The following is a 26,633-nucleotide window of genomic DNA, read 5'->3' as shown; positions in this document are numbered from 1 at the left end:
AGGCTATGAATACTCTCTGACTTAAGTCATCAGGCCGTGTCTTTTTCAAGTTTTTCTTTCTTTCAACCTCAAGGCTCACTGTCTAACTCCTGAAACACTTAACAAACCCTTCAAAAAGCTTAAGGTAAAAAGAAAAAGAAGATGAAAAACGAAATATTTACAAGGATAAGCTTGGGGTGTCTCCCAAGAGCACTTTGTTTAACGTCTTTAAGTTTGACTTTTCATACCTTTTTCAGGCTGTTTCCGGTTCAAGAAGAGGAACTGAGGTAGCTCCCTCTCTTGTTTCTGATGCCAAGTATTGTTTTACCCTCTAACCGTTTACCACAAAGCCTTGTCCATCTTTTCCTTTTAACACGACGGCTCCATAGCGCCTTACTTCAAGAATCGTGAACGGACCGGACCACCTAGACCTTAGCTTCCCAGGGAATAGCTTAAGTCTCGAGTTAAACACAGAACTTGGTCCCCTTCCTTGAACTCTCTCTTGTGTATCTTCTTGTCATAGAGCACCTTGGTCCTTTCTTTGTAAATTTTAGAGCTCTCAAAAGCGTCTAAACGGATTTCCTCAAGTTCGTGAAGCTGTAAAACTCTCTTCTCTTGTGCGGTCTTGATATCAAAGTTCAGAAGTTTAACTGCCCACAAAGCTTTGTACTCCAACTCAACCGGTAAATGGCAGCTTTTCCCATAGAGCAAGTTAAATGGTGAGGTTCCAATGGGGGTCTTGTACGCGGTTCTGTAAGCCCACAAAGCATCATCAAGTTTCTTGCTCCAATCCTTTCTAGATGAGCTCACGTTTCTCTCCAAAATAGCCTTTATCTGATGGTTTGAGACCTCCACTTGGCCGCTGGTTTGAGGATGATAAGGGCTGGCCACCTTGTGTTTTACTCCATGCTTCTTCAAAAGACTCTCAAGAGTTTTGTTGATGAAATGGCTTCCCCCATCACTGATAACTACTCTTGGGACTCCGAACCGTGGGAAAATGATGCTCTTAAAGAGCTTTACCACCACTTTTGAATCGTTGGTCGGAGATGGGACCGCCTCAACCCATTTACTCACATAGTCTGCCGCAACGAGTATATACTGGTTCCCATACGAGCTTACAAAGGGGCCCATGAAGTCAATGCCCCAACAGTCGAAGAATTCTACTTCAAAGATCAGGTTCTGAGGCATTTCATTCCTCTTGGATATGTTACCGTGCCTTTGACAAGCTTCACACCTCGAGACTACATCTTGAGCGTCGTTTAACATAGTCGGCCACCAGAAACCACTTTGTAAAACCTTAGCAACCGTCTTGAATGCACCTAAGTGACCACCATACGATGAACCGTGACATTCTTGTAGCACTGGATAGATATCTTCTTCGGCCAAGCATCGTCTATAGAGATGGTCCTTGTTAAGCACGTAAAGATACGGCTCATCCCAATGGTATCTCATCACATCTCTAAAGAACCTTTTCCTCTGATAAGTATCAAGATCAGGTGGCTCTAAACCGCAAGACAAGTAGTTCACTAGATCCGCGAACCATGGGAGGCTTCTTTCCTTGATCGTATTGGCTTCCTCCACTTCTAAGTATGACCGGACTAGCATGAGATGTTCTTCGGGTAAAGCATCATCTATGGGGACTTGTTCTTCAATCCTCAGCCTTGAGAGGTGATCGGCAGCTCCGTTCTCAATACCTTTTTTATCAAGCACCTCCATATCAAATTCTTGAAGCAACAAAACCCATCTTAGAAGCCTCGGCTTAGCGTCCTTCTTAGACATCAGATACCTCAAAGCCGCGTGATCTGTGTAGACTGTGACCTTTGATCCCACAAGATAACTCCTGAATTTATCAAATGCAAACACAATGGCAAGCATTTCCTTCTCGGTGGTGGCATACTTTTCTTGAGCCGAATCCAAGGTGTGGCTTGCGTAATAGATCACATGGAGCTTCTTATCTTTCTTTTTTCCCAAGACAGCTCCCACAGCATAATCAGATGCATCAGTCATCACTTCGAATGGTAAAGACCAATCGGGAGCTTGTACTATCGGTGCACTGATCAACGCTTCCTTGATTCTCTTAAACGCTTCTTCACACTCTTCATCAAAGATAAACTCCACTTCTTTACACAATAGCCTCGTCAAGGGTCAAGCTATCTTGGGGAAATCTTTAATAAATCTTCTATAGAACCCTGCGTGGCCAAGGAAGCTTCTTATTCCCTTTACTGAGTTCGGAGCTTGTAGGTTCACCATAACCTCGATCTTAGCCTTGTCTACCTCTATGCCCTTCTTTGATTACCTTGTGTCCCAAGACAATCCCTTCTTGGACCATGAAATGGCATTTCTCCCAGTTCAAGACAAGCCTATGCTCCTCACATCGCTTTAGAACATGAGATAGATTAGCAAGACAATCGGAGAAAGAGGAGCCGTATACGGAAAAATCATCCATAAACACCTCCACTTTCTCTTCAATTAGATCAGAGAAAATGTGCATCATGCACCTTTGAAAAGTGGCCGGAGCATTACATAGACCGAAAGGCATTCTCCTATAAGCATAAGTGCCATAAGGGCAAGTGAATGTTGTTTTCTCTTGATCTCGAGGATCTATGGGGATTTGAAAGAACCCCGAGTACCCATCAAGAAAACAAAAATAAGGATGAATAGCTAGCCTCTCAAGCATTTGATCAATGAATGGTAAAAGAAAATGATCTTTTCTAGAAGCAGAATTCAATTTTCTATAGTCTATGCACATGCGATGACCGGTTATGGTTCTTTGGGCTATGAGCTCATCCTTATCGTTTTTTACCACCGTGATCCCACCTTTCTTGGGCACAACGTATACAGGAGATACCCACCTTGAGTCAGAGATTGGGTAAATTATCCCTGCCTCAAGGAGCTTTAGTATCTCCTTCTTAACCACCTCTTTAAGGTTCGGGTTAAGGCGACGTTGATGCTCAATAGAGGACATAGCTTGGTCCTCTAGGTGTATCCTGTGGGTGCATATGTCAGGAGAGATCCCTCAAATATCAGCCAAAGAATATCCTATGGCTCTCCTGAACTTTCTTATTTCACTAAGCAATGCACGCTCTTCATGTTCAAGCAAGCTATCGTTAATGATCACAGGAAATGTGGAGTTTAGACCCAAGAAAGCATACCTGAGCCCTGTTGGTAGTGGCTTGAGCTCAACAGGGGGTGCATCAGCCTCATTCCAATCGGCATCAAAGCTGCATTGGCCCGGAACAGCTTCCTCGGCCTTTTCCTTGTTCTCGCGTGGTTTACCATCGGCCTCGGCGCAAGTTTTCGCGGCCATGATATCCCGAGGTTTCTCCTCTATACCCTTGGGGCCCTCGCTGTCTAAAATGTTGAGGCCACTCTGGCTGAGTTCTAGAAACCTCGCCTCAGCTCCAAGTTCCTTCGGTTGGTCCAAAATACGCTTGTACACCTCGCTTTCCTCGTTCAAGTACTCGTGCTCGCTTTGTTCCCGTGTTAAGACCACTTGTAACGGATCTTCTGAGTTCAACTCCTCTAGGAGCTCATCAGCTAGCTTCTCCATAACTTCCACATTGAAAACCTGACCTCCAATGGTCGGTTTCTTCATCATTTCCTTCACGTTGAACTTCATAGTTTCGGAACCGATATGTAGTTCAATCATACCCACTCTCACATCGATTATGGCTCCTGCGGTCGCTAAGAATGGTCGGCCCAAGATAATGGGGTCTAGGGGTTCCTCGTCCATCTCAAGAGCTATGAAGTCCGTGGGGATTTCTATTTCACCGATTCTCAAAGGTAAATCCTCCAGCAAACCCACCGGTAATCTAACCGATCTATCAGCTAATACAAGAGAGATCTTGGCCGGCTTGTAGCTTTTGAATCCAAATCTCTTGGCCACCGTGTAAGGCATTAAGCTCACAGAAGCTCCTAGATCACATAAGCAGTTTGAGAACTTCAAGTGACCTAAGGCACACGGTAGAGTAAAGCTGCCCGGATCGGATAGCTTTCTTGGTATAGATTTTCTTTGTATTATAGCACTGCACTCGTGGCTCAGTATTACCATACCCTGTAGCTCCTTTGTTTTGTTGAGAATCGCATCCTTTAGAAACTTTCCAAGCTGTGGTATAGCTAAGAAAGCGTCTATGATGGGTAAGGTAAGTTGCGTGTTCTCCAAGTGTTTCTCAAAGACCGCATTGGTTTTGTCTAAGATTTTCTTTTTTAAACGCCCTGGGAATGGTATCTTGGGTTGGTAAGGTGGTGGTGGAACGTAGGGCTTTTCAAGCTCAGGTATCTTTTCCACCTCGTTACCTTTGTCTTTAACCGGTTCCTTCTTCAAAACCTCATCTTTATGCGCATCATCTGAGGCTGCCTCCCCCCCCCCCCCCCCCGAGTTGCTCATTGGCCTCAATGAGCTTTGTCTTAGGCGTTGGAGCTTGTAATTCTTTACCACTCCTCAATGTGATAGCGTTCACGTACTCCTTGGGGTTGGGCTCCAGCTTACCTGGTAAAGACGGGCCTCTTGATGATGTAGAGGCTTGGTTTTGCTTAAGCTCTCTGATATCTTGCTGCATTGTTGCGTGCTGGCTCTCAACCCTCTGCTGACCCTGTAACAGTTGCTGTAGAATCCCACAGACATCGGTCCCCATCTGATTCTGACCCGGTTCCTGAATCTGTTGCTGATTACCCATCGGCTGCGGATTGAAACCTGGTGGAAACTTGTGTTGATGCGGTTGGCTGGTGAATGTGTTACTCTGAGCCGCTTGATTCTGCTGATTGTAGCCTTGCTGTTGCCCACTAAACTGTTGCTTGGGCTGGAAGTTATTCTGAAATGGAACTTTTTGAGCATAGCTTTGTTGTTGTTGTTGAGCAGGGTACACTTGGTCTTGGGGGTTAGCTACATTTGGGTTTCGGTAAGAGAGGTTTGGGTTATTGCTGTAGTTGTTAAATCGCTGATACCTCTGCTGATTCTCTATGTAGTTCAGCTCCTCCTGAGTTAGACCATCTTCATTAACATTGTCAAAATTTGGCCCTTGCTCATCAAACTCGCCTACGAAGTGTATTGGCTTCTGAGTCGCCATTAAAACTTTGTCAAGCTTGCTCTGAAGCTTTCTTATGTCTTTCTTCATTCGCTGTTCATCACTAGATCCCTCTGAACGGTTTGCTCTATCAAAGTCTTCGCCATACATGTCATTGGACATGGCGAGGTTTTCCAGTAGTTCCATTGCCGCATTGATCTCTTTCCCAAGAAAATTTCCATTTGAAGCGGTATCGAGTTGGTTTCTGATCTTGGGGAGTGCACCTCGGTATAAAGTACTCAAGAGGGATGCCTCTGAGAAGCCGTGGTGTGGGCATTGGTTTGTATAGCTCCGAAACCGTTACCAAGCTTCACTAAAGCTCTCGTTGTTGTGCTGCGTGAAACTTGAGATTTGATTCCTGAGCTTGGGCGTGCGTGATGTGGAAAAGAATTTTGATAAGAAAGCCAGTTTACACTGCTCCCATGTTTGTATAGAACCCCTTGGGAGGTTCTTTTCCCACTGGTGAGCTTTATCACCGAGGCTGAATGGGAACAGGCGTAGCTTGAAGCTATCTTCTGAGACGCCATTAATCTTTGTTAAGTCGCAGACCCGATCAAACTGATCTAGATGCTCAAGAGGGTCTTCTCCGGCTAGACCGTGAAACTTGGAATTCTGCACCATATTGAGCAGGGAAGCTTTAACTTCAAAGTTGTTATTTTGTACTGGTGGTGCTTGGATCCCGGCTCTATATTGGTGCGCATTAGCTCGGTCGTTTTCTCCAACAAAGACCGGAGGAAGTTGTCTCTGAGCTGGTGGCGGTGGCAGATGAACATGATTGGCTTGTTGCTCATTTCTATTCGCTTGTTGTTGGTTTTGCTGAGCAAGCCGTTCATTTCTTTGAGCCTGTTGTTGGTTAACGTAGGCTTGTTTTTCATTTCTTCCTGCCTGCGCCTGATTAGCCTGAGCCTGGTGCTCGGCATCTTGAGCCTGTTGCTCGATCCTTTGATGTTCTGCCATTCCAAGCCTTTCAAAGTGCCGTTCTCTCTCGCGAGCTCGCCTCTCAATCCTGTTGATGTTATGTCGTAGGGTAAAGGCGGTTCTGTGCTGCAAGACCTGGTTTTCATGCACCTGAAATCAAATCAAGAACTTGCAAAAGAGCTAGTAAAACAAAAAAAAAGTAAAGTCTTGATCTTAAGAATAAATAAGAGATTAATGCTCCCACAAGTTGGCAACGGCGCCAATTGGTAACTAAGAGTTTATTAGCTCTTTGTAGAGGTTATCAATCCCCTGTCTTGTAGTACAAGGGGTTATCAATCCAAACTTGTGAGGGAGACACTAATCTATGTTAATTGTGATCTTAAGTCAAGATGAAAGGGGAGAGGTTTTAACTAAGCTACTTGACAAGTAAATAAACATGAAAATGAAGCAAAAGATAAGATTTAAACTAAGTAAAGATGCAAGTGATTAATAACAGACAAGCAGATGATTCAGATGATGATAATATATGATAAAGACAGAAGCTTTAGACAGGATACTTGACTTGGATGCTTCCAAGCTAGACTAATGAGCTAATGAATCAGATTTATCAAGCGGTTTCATTTAACTTGAACTCAAAGTATGTTAATCTTCTCATGAAAGTATTAAACATCTAAACTAATCCTCTTTCATACCAAAATCCCTTTTGAGAAGCATGAATCAGTCAGCAATAAGATTCAGTTCAATATGTCATTTAAGAGAACAAACTATCACTCTCGCGATGAAAGACTCCTAAACCCTTAACCGAGTGGTTCAGACATTTCTACAAACACTTTTGATGCGAGATATGTCTCAGATCTGAACCCCAAGTGATGTACTTGGATCCAGCTTAGAGATCTCGTCGGTTAAAGAATGAAACAGGCAAGACTAGACCCCTAAACCCATTAATCTATCTTGCAAGCACCCTAATCTACCTATCGAGAGCAGCTTAAACGACTACTCACTGGTCATAACGAGCTCACTAAGTCCTTTGCAAGACGTGTAGCTAGTCATGATAAGGAGTTTGATGCTGGATGATAAAAGAAAATAAAGAAAGAACAAGATTCTGATGCAAAAATGAGATATCGGATTAGATTAATCAAGTTTCACAAAAGAGGCAAGTTCTTAAAGCTAAAAGATGATAAGAGATAAGATGATTAGGTTTTCGGTCCTAAAATGTATTTATAGCAAAGGGAAAGTGTCGCGGGTCAGCCTGGAACAAACCGGGTACTGAGCCGTCTTCTTGGGTTGATGGGTGAGAGCCACAGTGTGTCGGAGAGTGAAGCCGAGGCCTTGATGTCGAGGGATGCACGTGAGCAGAGATCGAGATGGAGATCTCGTGAAGAACACGTCAAGAACATGCATGAACCCTAGTCTTTGATCCATCTTCACGTGTGTGTTCTTGAGCCGTCTTGTTCTTGAGTCTGGAGTTGTGACAAGGGACCTCGCTATGAAATGTCTCGGGGCTTGGTAGTCGAGGGGTTCAGGAGAACAGAGTCCAGCATGCAACGTCGAGGTCATTACACCGAGGTGCACATTCAACACTTAGTTGTTTCCAGCTTCATTTCTTACCTGTACATGCCTTGATCTCAACATGCCGATGTGTCACACGAGGTCTAGCCCAAAATACTCTCAAGAGATGAGCCTTGGCTTGAGCAGTGTCGAGGTAACGATGTCGAGGCCTGAGAAAATACTTAGCGCGTATCGCAACTCATTTAGGCTCATATCTACCAACTTGCCTTCCGGAAGCAGTAACTTCCAGCTCACGACTCCAATTTCTTTGGGACTAGTTCCATAGTCAAGATGACTCAATAATCTCGACCTTTGGTGAAGAAACCGTCGGAGCTTGGGAAGTGGAAGGCTTCCTGGATTTCACATCTTTGCACTGCATTGAAATCACCGGAAAATAAGCTTTTGGACCGATGCGAACTCCGGAGACAGTATCTTCCAAACCATCGCTCCGAATTGAGTGATTCTAAGCGTTCCGGAAAGGTTTTTCACAGATCTCAAACTTTGATGAAGACTGAGTTGGCTGGTTCGGACTGAAAGGGCTCCGTCCCTCGTGATCTTTGAAGTCCGCTGTTCGGTTCTCGGGTGCGCGCAATACTGGTGCTTCCTCCGGAAGCCATATCTTTCTCCTCACTGGTTCGAATTGGATGATTTTAACTGTTCTGGGATCTTTGCTTGATTATCTCCAACTTTGATAAAGACCCCGTCAACTGATTCGGACTGGAAGGTTTCCCGGATTGCTGATCTTTGAAACGCGCGGGTAAGGGTAAGTTTTAACCGAGAATTGCTTCCCGCGGTAAGGAAAACGTCCGAGGGCTGTATACCGCGGTAAGCTTTTTGGCCGTAAAATCCTTCTTGCCTCGGCCTAAAACTTCACCGGAGGGAATTTTCACCTGATACTCGATTTTAGCCGATAATGACTGTTCGGTAAGGATTTTGACCGAGGTTCCAGTCCAGCCGGTACGAGTTTTGGCCGAGAAATTTCTCCAAGCGGTTTTCACCATCTTTGACCCTTTTCTTCACCGTTTTCTTTCCTGCTCCTATTCTTGAGCTCCAAATAGCCTCCAAAGCACCTGATAAAGACTTCAAAATATGCAAAACTCTTTGGGACCTAATGCAAGCCCTAAATTCTATTTTGATGCCTAAAGACTTAATTTACATGGGAAAACACATGATGAGGACTCTAAAATACAACTTAAATGATGCAAAATATAGACATATCAGAGTCGGACCATCAGAAGTTTAGCCTCAAATGATGACTTTCTCACCGTCTGATCCAGCTTAAATTTGGAGACATTCAAGAGGACCTATAAATACATTTCTTAGCAGCCCTAAACGGGTGTGTGCTCCTGTAATGAGATTTTGAGCCACCAAAATTCATTGCATCATGTAGATATGTCACAGAGAGTCGGAAAAAAGAGTCATCGATAGGCATAACTGTTCGATTAGGATTTCTAAGTTTCTAAACCATATTCTGGATCTCATATATTCTAAGTTGTTCATATTGCATGAGATTAGATTCATGACCTATTCTCTGAGCCTAGGATCGATCAGAGCCATGAGAGTGCTGTATCATAAAATCCATACCTAGCTTCAGAAGAACATAGTCGCTACAGGAGTCGAGAGCTACTTGTAGAGAAGATGAGCACACGAAATTCAATATTTAATGCATGATCTTATTTCTGGCATGAGAGCGAGAGTTAATTGTTAGATTTGAGTGATTAGTTGATTAAGATGGCGATAGTTGGTTAATCATACACATGTCTATTCTATTTCCATGCAGATCCCAGAAACAGATGAAGATAAATCGCCCGGAGGTTAATTGGAAATGCTTTGAAACATCCATTAGAGTAAACCGGAGAAGTCTAAATGGCACTCTATGAGTTTAGAAGTCTATAGTTTGAGTCGACATCCTTGAGATATTATTTTAACAATTCATTTGCATTGCATTTTATTTCCTGTAAATATTAGATTAGGTTTAGTCTATGATTCTTAACCAAAAACCCAAATCCCCATCAGTTTATGACTTTGCTTACTCTCCAGTTTGATGTTGTTTGCAGATTAGACATCTTCCTAGTGGATCGACACCCTAAGTCCTAAAACGTATATCTGTGAACTTGCAGACACTAGGGTTTTATAAATTTAAAACTTTTTAGGACCAATGGGCTTGTAAAAAACACAACCCTAGGCTTGCACACACCAGCAGCGTCATGAATTATAATATGACTTTGGTTCATAGTGTTGCGAAAGTTTTCATTAGGGGCCAGACTAGTTTGAGAAGAGCAATTATGGCATAGTGAGTGGAATCCTACTTGTCATGGTCATTGGTGACAGTTGGTTGCGATCACGAATGAGATGTAGTCATACCTTCGAGCTCGAGTTCTAAAATTTTTAGCTAGGATCTTTTAAATTACTTTTTAGCAATGTTTTGAATCATTCATACGCCAGAGATAACTTCCCTGAAAACTCATCTTTTCGTTTTTATAAGTTCACATTGATTTTATTTCAAGCTTTAGTATTAGGTTATTTATTCTTTCCATCTGATTTTTATTACGTTTTAGCATTAGGTCATTTTTAGTTTAGGATTTACGAAGTAGTGACACCCCAAAAACCCTTTAAAATATCGACTTGTTCTAGGCTTCCTTGCTTTAATTTCTTTCAAAGATTTTTCCAGAAAAGATCCTCCTTCCCTGTGGATTCGATCCCTAAGTACTACAATCGATTAGCTGTGCACTTGTGGCTTTAATTGATTTTATTAGGGTAGAACTTATTCCCACACATCAAGTTTTTGGCACCCTTGCAGGGGAAGACAAGCATTTTCTCTTCCGCAAAACCCTAGAAAGGTTAGTAAATCGAGTCTAGAACACCCTTTTCTACTTATTTTTGTCTTATGTTCTCTTTGGTTCAGGCTTTTAAGCAATGGACTCTATGGACCGAAATCCCTAACTACGAGGAAGGTTTATTCAACACTCCTTGATAACACCGTATTTTGACCACTTTTACGGATCGTTTTTAAATAATTTTTTCAATGTTTTTTATTTCTCTTAAGTGTTTTTGTTATGGTTTTTTAGTATTTGTAGTTTCAAGAGTCTTTTCAGGAAACAAAGGAAAAAGCTTAGCAAATTGAATAGAAGACAGATTTTCAGCTCGGAGTTAAACCATCAGTAGTTTACCCTCAAATAAAGACTTTCTCACTATCTGATCCAGCTCAAATTTGGATACCTTAAAGATGGAGCAGCCAGTTATCCAGCACACTTGACACCAGGAAAAATGTTATGCGAAGAGAAAGATGTCTTGTCAACCAGCCAGCAATCATTTCTGACTGCGGCCAGCACCCATTTTACACCGGTCACGTACCCTCTGAACGCGAAGAATGGTCTGTTTGGCCTAGAAGCACTATAAATACATGTTTTATGAACTTGATGCTAAGAGAATCAAGGGTTACTTCTAGCTTCACGTTTTAAATTTATAACCCAAAATATCTGCAAGTTCACAGATGTACGTTGTAGTACTTAGAGGTCAAACCACAAAGATTTTGAGCTTTCAATACGAATCAATCAAAACTTAAGACGAGTAGAACAAGCAAAATAAGGGTATCGCTAAATCTAAATGTAAATGAAATAAAAAGGCTGTAAAACAATAAGAACTAAACGCTGGGTCTAAAGCGTTTTCGCAGGTGTTCATGAACTGACCAAAAGACAAACAAATCGATGAAGGTAATCAACTAGTGAGGATCCCTAACTCGAATAGGCGCATGTATGATTAGCCAACTCTCCCCCTATTCAACAGATCACTCAACTTGGCAATTAACTCTCGCTCTCATGCCAAGAATAAGATCATGCATCAAAAACAGAATTCGTCCACGTTCGTAATTCTCTATAGGTAGCTTTCGTCTCCTATCGAGTTCTGATAACACCTGATTTTGACAACTTTTATGGATCACTTTTAATATCTGGTGCAGGTTTTTCACTTAGTTTTAAAGGTTTTTAAGTGATTTCCATGTTTTAGAATCTCAAAAGAGTTTTCAGGATATTTTACAAAAGGAATGCACTTGGGAGAAAAAAGCACAACTTTGGATAAATTCAGACCGTCGAAAGTTTGGCAACAAATGGAGGCCTTCCCACTGTCTGATCATCCCAACTTTGATAAGATAGAGGAGACAACCAGCTTTCCAATGCCAGTGGAATCAAAGCAATCCAACGGTTAGATCTCCAGATATGGTCGATACATTGAAGGCGAATCAACACAGTCGGAAGCTCACCCGCGGCCAAAGCATCATCCACCGGGGGTGCGAAATTTTAGACCATGGGGAGCTCATTTCCGAGTCTCAAAAGCCCACTTTAAAGCCCAAGTCACTCCCGTCACTATTCCTGCAAGCCCTAGGCGTTCCCAAGGACTCAAAACACTATATAAACCCCTTTTAAGTCATTTAGAAGGGTGTGCCGCGTTTTCACCAGGAACCCTAGAGAGAGAGACTCACCGTGAAGAGAAGCAACCAAAAGGGGCACTATTAGCCCTCCTGCTTCAATCTGTTCTTCGTTTCTAACCTTTGTCTATTTCAATTCTCTGCATTTCTAAAGACTTTTGTGATGTTAAACTCAGCTATGTCTGAGTAATTTCTCAGTTGGGTTTAAGGGATTTTTCAAAGGGAATTTCATGTTTTGATAATATGCTTTGTTCGATTTAGGACTATTAATCTTCTTGGAGTCCTTCGTTCATTCTTGTTGATATGTCTATATTTTGCATCATTAAGCTGCATTTTAGAGTCCAAATCATGTGTTTTCTTATTCATTTTAGGTCTTTATGCATCAAAATAGGCTTTAAGGTTTGCATTAGGTCCCAAAGAGTTTTGCATGGTTTGGAGTCTTTATCAGGCGCTTTGGAGGCTATTTGGAGCTCAAGAGAAGTGATCAGGAGTTGAAGTGGTGAAGAAGAGGTTTAAAAATGGTGAAAACCAGTTGGAGGAATTTCTCGGCGAAAACTCATACCGGCTGGATCAGAATATCGGCTAAAAATGCTATCGGACGGTGAAGATCATTACCGGGTGAAAATTCCATCGGGTGAAGTTTTATGCCGAGGCGGGACGTTTTAATCGGCTAAAAAGCTTACTGCGGTATACGTTTCTTGGATATTTTCCTTACCGCAGGAAGCATTTCTTGGCTAAAACCCATTTTCAACTGCGTGCATCAAAAATTGCAAATCCGGGGAATCTTCTGGTCCGAATCACTTAACGGGGTCTTCATCAAAGTTGGAGGTAATCAAGCCAAGATCCCAGAACAGTTGGAATCACAGAATTCGGAGCATTATAACGAGCTTTTGCTGACGAGGCTGTTTGAAGAGAAAGGCTGAGCCGTTCAAAGATTATGGCGAGCTGTTTTTAGTGACATGGTCTCTATATCGTGCCGAACCGAGCCTTATGACAAGACGTGTTGAGATAAAATAATGCCGAGGCGTCTTACTAACGACAAGGCGACCTGTGGGAGCCGAATAAACGACGAGGCGTTTTGTGTAAAGATGTCGAACCGTCGGGACGTTCTTGTTTGATAATACCGAGCCATGTTCCAAGACAACGGCGAGGCGTTTCTGTTAGTGATGCCGAGCCATGTCTCAAGGAAATGACGAGGCATTTCTATTAGCAATACCGAGCCGTGTTTCAAGGTAACGACAACGCGTTTCTGTTAACAATGCCGAACCGTGTTTCAAAGTAAAGACGAGGCGTTTAAGGCGAAACAGAATGCCGAGCCAAATAAACGACGAGGCGTCTTTGTTAGCTATGCCGAGCCGTGTTTCAAGGTAACGACGAGGCGTTTAAGGCGAAACAGAATGCCGAGCCGAATAAACGACGAGGTGTTTTGTGACAACTGTGCCGAGACATAAGCTGAAGACTCAGACCTCCCGACCGTTGGTCTTCCGAAAGAAGATTCTTGGATATTAGCGCGTGTAACCGACGCGACCAGAGTTTGTTTATACGCCGCGGATTCCACGCGCTGTTGTGTTGATGGCTTCCCGAGGTTCACGTGGAACTCACGCGCCTCGGCCTGTTCTATAAGAAAGTGAATCCCCTTATTTTTTAAATTTCAGATCTTCGATTTCACTAAAGGTAGCTCTCTCTTCTTTCTCTCTCTAGTTTATTTATTTTCCGGCTAGGGTTCTGAGGCTTCCGCAGCTCCAGATCTTTTTCCGCTAGAATTCGCCGCATAGTATTGTAATTCCTGTAAAAACTGTAAATCAAGTCGAACCGCTCCGACGATTCGCCGGATCTGTTTTTTTACTATGAGCCGAGCCGCGTAGATGCCGAGGTGAGAGGCGTAACAGGGTCCTCCGAGGCGTCTTTCTCGCAGAGCCCTTCCAATCATTCATCTGAAGTCGACTAGGCGTCGAATCACTCAAATCCATCAGGTGCTCGCTCTCCTAATAACAAGCCGTCGGTTTCGACGAGCTGCTCCCGGGGTCCTGCCTATAATGAAGACGTTGATTATGCCGCAATAAAAGCTCAGGAAGAAGCATTTCCCTTTGATCCGGTCGAGGTGCTTTTTTGTCTGGGCAGAGGAAACACAAGCGAGGGAAAAGACAAAAAACTGACCTGTCTGGTTCCACACTCTCTTCCCCCGACTCAGTTGAGGCGTTGCGATGTCGTTTTGGAATATCCGAGGCGGTGGAATTCGTCCTTCCAGAGAAGAGCGACTGAGCTGACAAACCCCCTGAAAATTACTTTACCTTGTACGAGGCGTTCTTCAAGCTATGTTTCCCGATCCCTGGAGTTATCCTCGAGTACTTGTGGAAACACGGGATCTCGATTGGGCAGATGATCGGCATCCTAGTTCGGGGTTTTGAATGCGGACTCGACATTGAGCTGGATCATCTGCTAAACTTGTTGGAGATCAGAAAGGCTCCGAAGGGAGGTAGATTTTATATTTCCAACAAGTCCAATCGCCGGATTATAGGCGGTTTCCCTAGCAAAGATCAGTTTTGGACCAAGCGCTTCTTCTATGTCTTGGTGAACGAGGCGTCGGTTGGCGAGGACTTCGTCCGAAAAACCAAGACCGCTTGGGGACCACTTGGTAGCCGATCCGAAGCTTTGCCTCGGCTCGAAGCTGTTATTTTTGTGTTGTTTTTGCCTCACTAAACTGGTTGTTTTTGTGTTGTTTTTGCAGTTCGGAGCATTCTTCCCCCACTTCCTGATGACCTCTTCGTTGTTCGAGATACTCTTGCGGCTCGGAGAGTCAATTGGAGGAAGCACTTTACGTTTGAGAGAGTGGAAAGAGCGCGAGCCATTTTCGCCGGAGTACCTGTTAGCTCTTCGTCTTCAAATTCTTCAGGAAATACAAGGGAAAAAATGGTGATCATCACTCTTAGAGACAGAAAGAAGCGTGAAGAGGAAGAGGCTGCAAAACGAGCCGCCGAGGCAGCTCAAACAGAGGCTGACGCTATCCCTCAAGACGATCCGCCGAGCCGTGAAGGGGAAGGCGCGATCCGAGCTGTAGAGGCAAACGTTACTGAGTTGATTGAAAAGGAGGTGGCGCCCGAGGTGGAACCGGCTGAGATCATCCCCGAGGCGCCCAAAGATGATTATGCAGCTCGGAGCAAAACACCTTCCACTTTGGCTATTTTGGCTCTCCCGAAGTCGTCAAGGCCCCCGGCTTCGCATCTAGAGAGACACGACGATGATCGAAAACGATCAGCCACTGAGAAAGGGAAAGGCGTGGCTGTTCAGAAAGACGAGCCGCCCAAGAAGAAACGCAAGCCGGCGTCTCGTGATCCCTCTTCACGCAAACTGGTCGTCGACGACCCGGATGCCTCGGCGGTGGTGTTTTCGCGTGTTAACAACGCCAACACGCGTCTTCCTCCTCCCTAGCAGCTGAGGAGACCGAGGTCCTATGGCGCGATGGCACAGCACGGCACCAGGTCTGTTATGTTTATTTTTCCTTACTTTTTTCGTGTTGAATTCTGGCTAAGTGTTTAGCACATATTATTCTTTGCAGTTCGTAGCGGCTATCAACGAGCTGATGGCCGAGTACAAGGCGGACCTGTCTAAGGTCGAACGTTGTCTGGGTGAAGCTCGGAATGAGGCTGCGGCAGCAAAGGGGAAGCTGGACGAGGCGATGACCAAGGTTAAGAGGCTGGAAGAGGAGAAGATAGCTCTTCGTGCCGATGTCGACAAGGTATCCGCCATGGTTGTTCGCCTCGAGGAGGCCAGGAGAACCAAAAGCGCCGAGGTGGCGTTGCTTAAGAGGCGTATCGAGGCCAAGGATGCCTTGTTTGATGCTAAGGTCAAGCGTGCAAAGAAAGAGGCGAGGCGAGAGTTGACAGACAAGTTTCAGGAACGCCTTTCCAAGGTGGAGGAAGGTCTTGCCAAGCTTGAGAAGGCCAAAACTGATGAGAATGAGCTAGGGCAGATCAAGGGCAACCTTGCTATGATCGTCGACCTGAGGAAGCCAGAATGCCCGACTCTCGATGACAAAGAGGCGAAGTTAAAGGGTTGGGAGAGCGAATACGTCGACGATGAGGCGTTTGAGCGCATCGCATCTGAGATCCGAGGTGAGCTAGTCTTCTCGCCCGTGTAGCCAGACTCTGTAGATACCTGCCTGGGTAACGAGCCGATTGAGGAGACAGCGGCTAATCTGGGTGTTGGAGATCCGACCGGATCGAAGGCGGGTATGCCGGCCCTTTCAAACCTCCTTGCTGAGGGAGAGACGCAGTCTGCAGCCTGACTCTCCCCCTTCCTTCCTTGTCTTTTACTTCTCTCGTTTTGTACTAAGTGCTTGGATGGCTTTATCCACTTTTCGAACTCGTGTGTTTTTGTAATTGGCGCTTGGATGGCTTTATCCACTTGACTATTGATTTTATTGATGGATTGATTTGGTAGTGGTTATACCTATCTTTCCCCTTAGTCATTTTTTGGAATTGTTACTTTTGCCTTCAGCGGATTGGAAACTTTTTAGGAAGCTGTTGTTGGACCGAGCTGTCATTAATTGGTTCGTCAGGCCGGGCCAAGAGTGCTTTTGTTTTCTTTTCTGGCCGAACCGTTACGAAAAGTCGATAAAAAATCGGATTAAGGAATAGGCTGTTTAAGTTATAGTTGGTTTCTCTATATATCGTATAAATTCTGTTTAAGTCTAAATCCCGAGCTGGGAGTAGCTTTGTGACGTGTCCTTGTTTTAGGTATTTCTTACAAAAGAGATTATGTTCTTTTATGCCTTCGACCGTTAGCGACGAGGCGTTTGAGTTAAAAAAGAGAGAGTGCGAGTCATTTTAACTCGGATTTGGTTTTGGCCATCATAGGCGCTAAGTTTGGAACTCTCGTTGCCGATGTCCACGTCAGAGGGATATCAGAGTTCGATTATAGACCAGCGTTCCTGAAAGGGTGAATGATGTGTGCTGTCGTGAGGGTTGTCAAGTTTTACCCTAATTGAAATCAATAGCCGCAAGTGCACAGCTGATCAATTGTAGTACTTAGGGATCGAATCCACAGGGAAGGAGGATCTTTCGCTGCAAAAAGCCTTTGAAATAAGTTAAAGTAAGGAAGTCTAGAACAAAAACGATTTAGTGGGGGTTTGGCAGTGTGTTTAAAATCTAAAAACGAAATATTAAAAGAGAATACGGGGATTAAATGGCGTAATAACTAAACTTAACGAAAATAACTAAAAATGATAAAAACGGATATTCTAATGCTTAAATGAAAATGAACTAAAAAGGAAAGACAATATTGAACTAAAGCTTTAAAGAAAATCGGTGTAAAATAATGGAGAAGAAAGCGTTGGGGTTCAGGGAAGTTTTCTCAGGGGTACGAACGATTCAAAACATTGCTAGAGACAAAAATTTGTAAGATCTTAGCTTAAACTTTTCGAACTGGAGTCACGGACGTATGACTACGCCACTGTCGTGGTCATAGACAACTAACTCTCTCAACCCTGACCAGTAGGTTTCTACTCTGGCCATGGAAGAGAAGAGATGCATTATGTTTAAGACTCGTCCTAATTCACAAATCGCCCATAGGTAGGTTTCCACTCCTATGTTTGTTTTGCTCTCCCAAACTAGATCTGATACCTGATGAACACTTTCGTGTCACCAAGCATCTGGATCAGATTGTAGTTCATGACGCTACTCTCATGCAGTAAAAACGAATTCAGAAGAAAAAGTTCTAAGATTCGGCTCAAAAGCTCATGGAATCCTCATCGAACATATAAATCCCCATCGAAAATCCCTTAATCCCAACAATAAAACTACTCAGACATAATGAACGAAATCAAAGACATAGTATTAAGAAGTAGAATAGAAACCGAAATTGAAAAAGAAAGAACAAGGGTTCAAGAGAACAAATCTCTCTCTCCCTAAAAGCTAAAGCAAAAACAATAAAAGTATGAAGTAAATAATTCGGTGGTGATAGGTTCTACGATTTAGGGTTCCTAAGACATGTATTTATAGTGCTCAAGACCTCTCTGGACGTCACTTAGGGTTTCTCCAAATGTGGGCTTCAGAAATGGGCTTTTTGGGTTCGGAGTTGGCTTGCCACGGTCGGGAGTGCTGTGACCGCGGGGAATGTATGGTTTGCCGCGGTCGGGATGCTCCTGACCGCGGGAAAATGCTTGTTGGCCGCGGGGGGAAGTGCTCGCCGGCTGGTTTACGGGACATCTTGCTCTTCGCGTATCTTTTGATTGAACCGTTGGATTGCCAAGCTGTAAAGTGCACTGGAAAGCTTATACTTCCATCTTTAAGGTCTCCAAATTTGAGCTGGATCAGACGGTGAGAAGGCCTTCAATCAGGGGTGAACTTCTGACGGTTTGACTCTGAGCTGAAATCTGGTTTTCTATCCATTTTGTTAAGCTTTTCCCTAAGTTACCTGAAAAGAGTCTTGGAACTACAAATACTAGAAAAATGTGATAAAAGTACTTAAAAGCAATTAAAAACATAGAAAAAGTATTTCAAAACGATCCACAAAAGTGGTCAAAATACGGTGTTATCAATTCCCCCAGACTTAAACCTTTGTTTGTCCTCAAACAAAGCAAAAGCTTAAACTGGTTAAGTGAAAACAAAAATAGGGAATGCACAAATCTCATAGGGATGAACTCCTAAACTAGGACCAAAGATAGTGCATCAATCCACAACTTAGTCTAGAAAATTCTCACCAAAGCACAAGAGATACTAGTCCACTTTTTCCGTCATGCAAAACTTAAACAATTTAAATCTTGATTTCAGTCAACTAGCTCTCTACATTCATTAAGTTCAATAGTGAGTTCTCATTAAAGACATCATCCAGGGTAGACGGCGTTTGGCATTAAAGGGCTATTTAAGTGGTGGAGTTAAAGTGTTTCGGGTTACCTGAAGATCTGGAGGATGCAAGATAATATGCAAAACAGCAAGAGAGATAAGGACCTGTTGATGACCACAGTTTTCAGTCACTTCTTCTTGCCAAATGTTGTTGCATAATCCTTCCTCCTTTGTTGTAAACAGCTATTCCCCCAGACTTAGATTCTTTCCGGGAATCAGAAAACAATCTCCAAAACTCCATAAAATCGAACTCCAGTTGCCTTGGGATTTAAGATTCGACCTCTCTAGACTCTCTAAGGCTTTTATTTCCTTTCTTTTCTTATTTTCGGATTTTTTTTTTTTTGGAAAGGAAATGCCTTTTAAAGAGAGAGAGACTAGAGGACGAGATTGTACCAAAATTTGAGATTTTTCTAAGGCAAACTGAGCTTCCTCTTGTGTTGAATCCTTCCGGGAACTTTTCCGGCAAATCGCAGGTCTCTGTCTTTGGTGACTGAAAACTGCGTCGTTCCTCTTTCTCTCCAACGTTTTTGCACTTATCTGCATATAAGACAATAGAAAACAAGAGTGCATGTGGTTTGAAAGAGGATTGGTTAAGGTGGGGAACTAGCTAAAGATGAACTAGCCATTCAGGATCAACAGAGAGTGGTAAAAGGATAAAGGAGTCCTGAATGTATGATTTGTTTCCCTGATCTAATCCTTCAATGAGAAAATTAAGTCCAAATTAAGTCCAAATAAAACAGAGCTAGTGTATCCCTTCATCTAAATCGAAATTATTCAAATTCCTCTGGGGTACTTCGTTTCAAATGTGCTTAGCTACCGCCTAGTCTAGTCCTAAATCATGAATGAGCAAGTCACTAGGAACAGTCTAAAGCACACAGTCAACTATCATTGATTCATGTTCACCATTCCCTTTAAAACGTATTTTGTTTTGAAAACCGATTTTGAAAAACTTTAAAGAAAATGCAAAAAGTGTAGATAATGCAAGACTCATGAAAGAAAAATTGTTAGAAATGGATGAAATCCTCCCCCAGACTTAAATCACACTGTCCTCAGTGTGAAACAAGTCGAGATTGGATGAGAAAAATGCATAGATAATCGAATTAGTAAGAACAAAGAGAACTTACCAGGATCCGGGATGCTGGTGGAGATGAACCGGATTCATTCGGAGGTGTTTGGGAAGGTGATTAGGTGGTGATGAAGGTGGTGGAAGGTGATGAATGAGGTGGAGGGTGATTGGTGAGGTGAAATGGGGTGAAAGGGGTGGTTTGGGTCGGGTTTGGATCTCAACGACCAAGTGCCGCGGTCAGGGGCTGCCTACCGCGGCAAACAAGCACGTGGCCGCGGTCAGGATTATGCGACCGCGGCCAATGATGGGTTTCCCGCGGCCAGAACGTCTGCGACCGCGGGGGCTTATATCGCGGCCTCTTCCTGCTTCTCCTTGGTTCCTGCTGGGCCGAGCAGTCAGGTACCATCCTTCTTTTTGGTCTTTTCGGATTTTTTGATTTTTTTGGCTTTTTTATTTTATAAGAAACACCTGAAACTAAGAAAAAGAAAAAGATCAAAAGAAAAAGAAAGAAAAATCCTAAAGAAAACAATACCTAAATGGGTTGCCTCCCATTAAGCGCTTTTGTTTTAAGTCGTTTAGCTCGACTTTTGGTGTTGGACGTGACTTATTCCAATAAAGAAGACCTTGTCCTGAGACAAGTCTTTTCCGACATCTCCTTGCTTTGCTTAGCAGGTTCTTCGTCACTCCAAAGTTCTTCTTCAAACTCTTCTGTTGCAGAACGTTTTCCTGCTTCGCTGTTGTATGGAACAGCTTCTGTGAAGACATCTTTGTCGATATTAGCAAATGAAATCCTCCGGTTTGGCCAGTCCATTATAGCTCCGGAAGTTGCTAGAAAAGACCATCCCAGAATCACTGGATATGTTACATCTCTCGTCTCGACAATGTAGAAGTCGACACGCACTATGCAATCTCCTATTCTCAAAGGAATTTCATGAGCTATTCCTTGAGGTGTTGCATTTGAATCATCAGCTAGGCTAATCTTTGCTCTAGTCCTGCGCAGGTGTCTAATACCAAGTCTCAAAGCAATTGCCTTGGACATCATATTAAGACAAGCTCCAGAATCACATAGCACGTTTTTAAACATTTCTCCTCTAATAGAACAAGAGATAAGAAACTGACCTACACCTTCTATTTTATGAAGTGTTCGAACAGGTTTACCTCGTCTGGCATGATTGAACAAGTCTTCTATCTCAGGGATTGATTATTTGCTCTCACAGAAGTAGTGGCCTATCATGAAGTCCTTGCAAGCTTTGGCAAACGTGATTCCTTCAGGTAAATTTCGAACCACATCATTGAATTCGTCGAGCTTTTCTTTGCTGATTTTGTTGGTGTAGTGGCTGCACTCTTCCGAATTTTTGAGGTGAATCGCATAGACAGCTGCTTTTGGCGTTGTCATATATCGAGCTCTCATAAAGTATCTATGGATATCCTCTTTAGACTCCTTGCAGTACCTGAAAAAGACTTGCAAACGACCAAGTTTCCAAATTTCATCAAAGCTTAAATGAGCAGGGAATGACCTGACTACGTTGTTGAACTCCATTAGCTTCTCTCTACTGATGTTGTTGGTGATCCATTGATTCTCTCCTGAGTCGTCTTCTGAGGAATCTCCTGCGTTTGGATCTTCTACAAACAACCCATACTCTTCATCTTCAGAGTATTGCTCTTCATACTCATCTTCACAAGACAAAGCCATGTTGCAAGGCCATGACTTGTCCTCTTCTTCAGATCTTTGGGTGCTTATGGAGCAAACCAGTTGTTGATGAAGTGGTTTAGTTATCCCAGGAGGTGTACCAGACATACAGATGCCTGTATGAGCTGAACGGGACTGTTTTGGAACGTTTTTACGGTTGGCCTTGACTGCAGGTGACGCAACCGCGGGGAAGCGACCATGGGCCGCGGGTAGACCCATCACGACCGCAGGGGAGAGCTTCTTGGCCGTGGTCGGAGCCAACGCGACCGCGGGGATTCGTCTCCGAGTTGCTCTGCTGCTGTTGCTTCCTTCTTTGCGTCCTGGATGGTCTCCTGGGTCTTTTGGCTTGATGTACTTCCTCTCTGGAGTTGAGTCTTTAGTTTTGATTGCTGGAATCTGATCTCCAAGTCCTTGCATGATCTCCTCAACCTTTTCCTCAACTTCATCAAGAGCATAGACTACTTTGTCCATGGTTGAGTCAAGCTCTTCGGTTTTGTTGATGACTTTGTACACCTTCTCTGAAACTTCGACTGTAAAGTCATAAGACTCGTTCTTAGCTTCGTTTAGGGCTTTGTCCACATCATCAAGCTTGAAATCCAGGTCCATGACTTTGTTTTTGGTGTTGCGAAGCTCATAGTTGTGCTTTGCTTGCTCTTCCTCCATGCTGTTGAACCTCTTAGCAATCATAGCTTCATCCTTGGTTGCATGTGTTCTATTGAATTGACTTGTGAGGCTAGGTTATCGATTTTTTCATTGAAAAGTTTCGATATCCCATCAATCCTTTCGTTTAGAGCAGTTGTAGCGGTTGCTTGAGCTCCTATGAATTGTCTGAAAATGCCTTCGAGCTGACTCAGTCTGTTGCTCAGCTGGACGTTCTCATCTTGCTGGAGAACCTGGTGAGGTAGGCGATGCATAGAGTATCTAGGGTTTGCAATTTGAGGTGCGTAGGGCTCTTTCTGGAGCGTTCTGTAGTCTTCGGGTTGAGTTTTTTCGTAGAGATCGCGTAGATGCTTCTCTCTGCGTCTGGTGGCTTGAGGAGTGTTATAGAAACCTTCCTCATAGTCTATATTTCGATTTATAGGATCCATATCTTCTGAAATGGAAACAAAATAACCAAAAAATGGAAAGTTGCAGAAAAGGGGGTTCTAGAGTCGATTTACTAACTTTTCTCGGGGTTTTGCAGAAAAGAAAATGCGTGCCTTCCCCGGCAACGGCGCCAAAAACTTGATGTGTGCTGTCGTGAGGGTTGTCAAGTTTTACCCTAATTGAAATCAATAGCCGCAACTGCACAGCTGATCAATTGTAGTACTTAGGGATCGAATCCACAGGGAAGGAGGATCTTTTCCTACAAAAAGCCTTTGAAATAAGTTAAAGTAAGGAAGTCTAGAACAAAAACGGTTTAGTGGGGGTTTGGTAGTGTGTTTAAAATCTAAAAACGAAATATTAAAAGAGAATACGGGAATTAAATGGCGTAATAACTAAACTTAACGAAAATAACTAAAAATGATAAAAACGGATATTCTAATGCTTAGATGAAAATGAACTAAAAATGAAAGACAATATTGAACTAAAGCTTTAAAGAAAATCGGTGTAAAACAATGGAAAAGAAAGCGTTGGGGTTCAGGGAAGTTTTCTCAGGGGTACGAACGATTCAAAACATTGCTAGAGAGGAAATTTTGTAAGATCTTAGCTTAAACTTTTCGAACTGGAGTCACGGACGTATGAATACGCCACTGTCGTGATCATAGACAACTATCTCTCTCAACCCTGACCAGTAGGTTTCCACTCTGGCCCTGGAAGAGAAGAGATGCATTATGTTTAAGACTCGTCCTAATTCACAAATCGCCCATAGGTAGGTTTCCACTCCTATGTTTGTTTTGCTCTCCCAAACTAGATCTGATACCTGATGAACACTTTCGTGTCACCAAGCATCTGGATCAGATTGTAGTTCATGACACTACTCTCATGCAGTAAAAACGAATTCAGAAGAAAAAGTTCTAAGATTCGGCTCAAAAGCTCATGGAATCCTCATCGAACATATAAATCCCCATCGAAAATCCCTTAATCCCAACAATAAAACTACTCAGACATAATGAACGAAATCAAAGACATAGTATTAAGAAGTAGAATAGAAACCGAAATTGAAAAAGAAAGAACAAGGGTTCAAGAGAACAAATCTCTCTCTCCCTAAAAGCTAAAGCAAAAACAATAAAAGTATGAAGTAAATAATTCGGTGGTGATAGGTTCTACGATTTAGGGTTCCTAAGACATGTATTTATAGTGCTCAAGACCTCTCTGGACGTCACTTAGGGTTTCTCCAAATGTGGGCTTCAGAAATGGGCTTTTTGGGTTCGGAGTTGGCTTGCCACGGTCGGGAGTGCTGTGACCGCGGGGAATGTATGGTTTGCCGCGGTCGGGATGCTCCTGACCGCGGGAAAATGCTTGTTGGCCGCGGGGGGAAGTGCTCGCCGGCTGGTTTACGGGACATCTTGCTCTTCGCGTATCTTTTGATTGAACCGTTGGATTGCCAAGCTGTAAAGTGCACTGGAAAGCTTATACTTCCATCTTTAAGGTCTCCAAATTTGAGCTGGATCAGACGGTGAGAAGGCCTTCAATCAGGGGTGAACTTCTGACGGTTTGACTCTGAGCTGAAATCTGGTTTTCTATCCATTTTGTTAAGCTTTTCCCTAAGTTACCTGAAAAGAGTCTTGGAACTACAAATACTAGAAAAATGTGATAAAAGTACTTAAAAGCAATTAAAAACATAGAAAAAGTATTTCAAAACGATCCACAAAAGTGGTCAAAATACGGTGTTATCAATTCCCCCAGACTTAAACCTTTGTTTGTCCTCAAACAAAGCAAAAGCTTAAACTGGTTAAGTGAAAACAAAAATAGGGAATGCACAAATCTCATAGGGATGAACTCCTAAACTAGGACCAAAGATAGTGCATCAATCCACAACTTAGTCTAGAAAATTCTCACCAAAGCACAAGAGATACTAGTCCACTTTTTCCGTCATGCAAAACTTAAACAATTTAAATCTTGATTTCAGTCAACTAGCTCTCTACATTCATTAAGTTCAATAGTGAGTTCTCATTAAAGACATCATCCAGGGTAGACGGCGTTTGGCATTAAAGGGCTATTTAAGTGGTGGAGTTAAAGTGTTTCGGGTTACCTGAAGATCTGGAGGATGCAAGATAATATGCAAAACAGCAAGAGAGATAAGGACCTGTTGATGACCACAGTTTTCAGTCACTTCTTCTTGCCAAATGTTGTTGCATAATCCTTCCTCCTTTGTTGTAAACAGCTATTCCCCCAGACTTAGATTCTTTCCGGGAATCAGAAAACAATCTCCAAAACTCCATAAAATCGAACTCCAGTTGCCTTGGGATTTAAGATTCGACCTCTCTAGACTCTCTAAGGCTTTTATTTCCTTTCTTTTCTTATTTTCGGATTTTTTTTTTTTTTGGAAAGGAAATGCCTTTTAAAGAGAGAGAGACTAGAGGACGAGATTGTACCAAAATTTGAGATTTTTCTAAGGCAAACTGAGCTTCCTCTTGTGTTGAATCCTTCCGGGAACTTTTCCGGCAAATCGCAGGTCTCTGTCTTTGGTGACTGAAAACTGCGTCGTTCCTCTTTCTCTCCAACGTTTTTGCACTTATCTGCATATAAGACAATAGAAAACAAGAGTGCATGTGGTTTGAAAGAGGATTGGTTAAGGTGGGGAACTAGCTAAAGATGAACTAGCCATTCAGGATCAACAGAGAGTGGTAAAAGGATAAAGGAGTCCTGAATGTATGATTTGTTTCCCTGATCTAATGCTTCAATGAGAAAATTAAGTCCAAATTAAGTCCAAATAAAACAGAGCTAGTGTATCCCTTCATCTAAATCGAAATTATTCAAATTCCCCTGGGGTACTTCGTTTCAAATGTGCTTAGCTACCGCCTAGTCTAGTCCTAAATCATGAATGAGCAAGTCACTAGGAACAGTCTAAAGCACACAGTCAACTATCATTTATTCATGTTCACCATTCCCTTTAAAATGTATTTTGTTTTGAAAACCGATTTTGAAAAACTTTAAAGAAAATGCAAAAAGTGTAGATAATGCAAGACTCATGAAAGAAAAATGGTTAGAAATGGATGAAATCCTCCCCCAGACTTAAATCACACTGTCCTCAGTGTGAAACAAGTCGAGATTGGATGAGAAAAATGCATAGATAATCGAATTAGTAAGAACAAAGAGAACTTACCTGGATCCGGGATGCTGGTGGAGATGAACCGGATTCATTCGGAGGTGTTTGGGAAGGTGATTAGGTGGTGATGAAGGTGGTGGAAGGTGATGAATGAGGTGGAGGGTGATTGGTGAGGTGAAATGGGGTGAAAGGGGTGGTTTGGGTCGGGTTTGGATCTCAACGACCAAGTGCCGCGGTCAGGGGCTGCACGACCGCGGCAAACAAGCACTTGGCCGCGGTCAGGATTACGCGACCGCGGCCAATGATGGGTTTCCCGCGGCCAGAACGTCTGCGACCGCGGGGGCTTATATCGCAGCCTCTTCCTGCTTCTCCCTGGTTCCTGCTGGGCCGAGCAGTCAGGTACCTTCCTTCTTTTTGGTCTTTTCGGGTTTTTTGATTTTTTGGCTTTTTTATTTTATAAGAAACACCTGAAACTAAGAAAAAGAAAAAGATCAAAAGAAAAAGAAAGAAAAATCCTAAAGAAAACAATACCTAAATGGGTTGCCTCCCATTAAGCGCTTTTGTTTTAAGTCGTTTAGCTCGACTTTTGTGTTGGACGTGACTTATTCCAATGAAGAAGACCTTGTCCTGAGACAAGTCTTTTCTGACATCACCTTGCTTTGCCTAGCAGGTTCTTGATCCCTCCAAAGTTATTCTTCAAATTCTTCAGTTGCAGAACCTTTTCCTGCTTTGTTGTTGTATAGGACAGCTTCTGTGAAGACATCTTTCCCGATATTAGCAAATGAAATCCTCCGGTTTGGCCAGTCCATTAAGCTCCAGAACTAGTTAGAAAAGACGATACCAGAGCATCGATTTTCTACATTGATGTATCACACCGTAGAATTCTTCACCTTTTTTCTACCCCCTGGGGCC

The 26,633-nt window shown here is 43.1% G+C and overlaps 1 protein-coding gene and 1 non-coding gene across 2 annotated transcripts; both read left to right on the top strand.

The window, feature by feature from the left end:
* The first annotated feature begins 5,301 nt into the window (after positions 1–5,301).
* On the top strand, positions 5,302–5,408 carry LOC112089400. Its single transcript, XR_002901038.1, has one exon. It is a non-coding gene; the product is annotated as a small nucleolar RNA R71 (small nucleolar RNA).
* Positions 5,409–14,310: 8,902 nt separating this feature from the next.
* Positions 14,311–15,360, top strand: LOC112089106 (uncharacterized protein At3g60930, chloroplastic-like). The gene is made up of 2 exons (XM_024160082.1): positions 14,311–14,566; positions 14,660–15,360. The coding sequence occupies exons 1-2, from the start codon at positions 14,311–14,313 to the stop codon at positions 15,358–15,360; spliced, it is 957 nt and encodes a 318-aa protein (XP_024015850.1).
* The last annotated feature ends 11,273 nt before the right edge of the window (positions 15,361–26,633 follow it).

This window comes from Eutrema salsugineum, unplaced genomic scaffold (assembly GCF_000478725.1).
Source record: "Eutrema salsugineum unplaced genomic scaffold, Eutsalg1_0 scaffold_12, whole genome shotgun sequence".
Taxonomy (NCBI): domain Eukaryota; kingdom Viridiplantae; phylum Streptophyta; class Magnoliopsida; order Brassicales; family Brassicaceae; genus Eutrema; species Eutrema salsugineum.
This window is presented reverse-complemented; position numbering and strand designations above follow the sequence as displayed.

Bases quoted from the DNA above. Each gene is read 5' to 3' on its own strand.
- LOC112089106 (XM_024160082.1), top strand. From the start codon at position 14,311: ATGATCGGCATCCTAGTTCGGGGTTTTGAATGCGGACTCGACATTGAG. The intron at 14,567-14,659 runs GTAGCCGATCCG...TTGTTTTTGCAG, and splicing joins GACCGCTTGGGGACCACTTG to TTCGGAGCATTCTTCCCCCA.